The 1419-nt window shown below is 51.9% G+C and overlaps 1 protein-coding gene across 5 annotated transcripts in view; it reads left to right on the top strand.

Annotated features, from left to right (window-relative positions):
* Nucleotides 1-302: 302 nt before the first annotated feature.
* The window catches only part of LOC104616446 (tropomyosin alpha-3 chain), a 12183-nt gene continuing 11066 nt past the window's right edge, over nucleotides 303-1419 (top strand). For all 5 annotated transcript variants that reach the window (XM_010281484.1, XM_010281490.1, XM_010281468.1 and 2 more), the window contains exons 1-2: nucleotides 303-432; nucleotides 1267-1384. In XM_010281484.1, the coding sequence (XP_010279786.1) occupies nucleotides 1271-1384 (114 nt within the window). In that variant the 5' untranslated portion in view covers nucleotides 303-432; nucleotides 1267-1270. The remainder of the gene's footprint in view (nucleotides 433-1266; nucleotides 1385-1419) is intronic.

The raw sequence follows: 1419 nt of genomic DNA, 5'->3' as shown, positions 1-1419 counted from the left end.
CATTAGAGTAAGTCATCTACTTAGTGTTTACGGCTTAAAGTGTCACGTCAGCTCAAGCTGACAGGCAAGAAGCCTGCAGGATGACTGCTGCATGGACAAAGCATGCATGTGTGAAATGTTGCGAAGCTTAACGTGCATGCAAGCAGATGGGAGTGTAACCTCTAAGAAAGTGGACAAAGCACCTTGGCTTCGTTTTGGCTTCCCATGTGCTGCCACTGACCTGAAGGCAGACCTCAGCTGCCCTGCACTAACTGCTAAACCTGCCCCAGACTGAGTCACCCTCATCTGCTCCCTCTAGGCTGAGGCAGAGGTGGCATCTTTGAATCGCCGTATCCAGCTGGTAGAGGAAGAGTTAGACCGAGCGCAGGAGCGCCTTGCCACAGCTCTGCAGAAGCTGGAAGAGGCAGAGAAGGCTGCAGATGAAAGTGAAAGGTGAGCAAGGGCTGCTGCTCTCACTCCATCAAACATCTCAGATGTGTTCCTGACTGAAGGCCTGGTGCCATCAACCTCTTGGGCTTCCTGGAGGGTGGGAAGTAAATACCACATCAAGGCTGGATGTGGGAGTCGGTACCCGCTTATGCGGAGCAACTAAAACAATGCTGCTGGCCTTGAGTGAGTATCTTGGAACCTGAGGCTAAGGAGTGAGTGCTGTGTGCTACCATATGTCCCTGCCTCCAAGGAAGGAGAAATAAGTGGGTTCTAGGACACTGACTTGTAAAGGTGGCTGCTGATGGGGAAGCCTTTCTTCCTGCTGTCTCTGCCAGCATCCTCCCTGCTGGCAGATGTCCCCTGACCTGGCAGTGTGATTCAGAGGGGAGTGGTCCACTTCCAGTTGGCTGATGTGCTTCATCGGTGCACACACTGTAGTGAGCAGCCTGACCCAGCTGATGTCCTGCCATAAAGATGGACTTGGCTCCTCCTGTATTCCAGCCTGGAAAGTGCTTGGCTCAGCTCTGTGGAGTCCCCAAGCTTGTTCCTGGCTTGTTCCTCTTGGCAGCACCCCATTTACCTTGGTCCAGGAGCCCAATGAGCTGCTGGAGTATTGCTCCAAGGAACAGTTAGTTCTGAGCAATTGAGGTTGCTGTATTCGCATCAGCCCAGCGGTGTCTGCATTCCTGTGCTACCCTCTGCACTTGGAAGTGTTGTGGCTCATAAGGAAGCAACGTGGTCCCAGGGGAGCACTGTTAATGCTCTGAATCTCATTACACTATTGGCTTTTACAGGATTGTTCTATAAATCTCCCTCCTTGTGCTTTCTTTTGGGCAGAGGCATGAAAGTCATTGAAAACAGAGCTCTGAAGGATGAGGAGAAGATGGAACTGCAGGAGATCCAGCTTAAGGAAGCCAAGCACATTGCAGAGGAGGCAGACAGGAAGTATGAGGAGGTAAGACCTTTGGATGCTCCAGTACCAGCTGACCC

This window comes from Phaethon lepturus, unplaced genomic scaffold, assembly GCF_000687285.1.
Source record: "Phaethon lepturus isolate BGI_N335 unplaced genomic scaffold, ASM68728v1 scaffold46520, whole genome shotgun sequence".
Classification (NCBI taxonomy): domain Eukaryota; kingdom Metazoa; phylum Chordata; class Aves; order Phaethontiformes; family Phaethontidae; genus Phaethon; species Phaethon lepturus.
The sequence above is the reverse complement of the archived record's forward strand: the minus strand, read 5'-3'. Positions and strand labels throughout refer to the sequence as shown.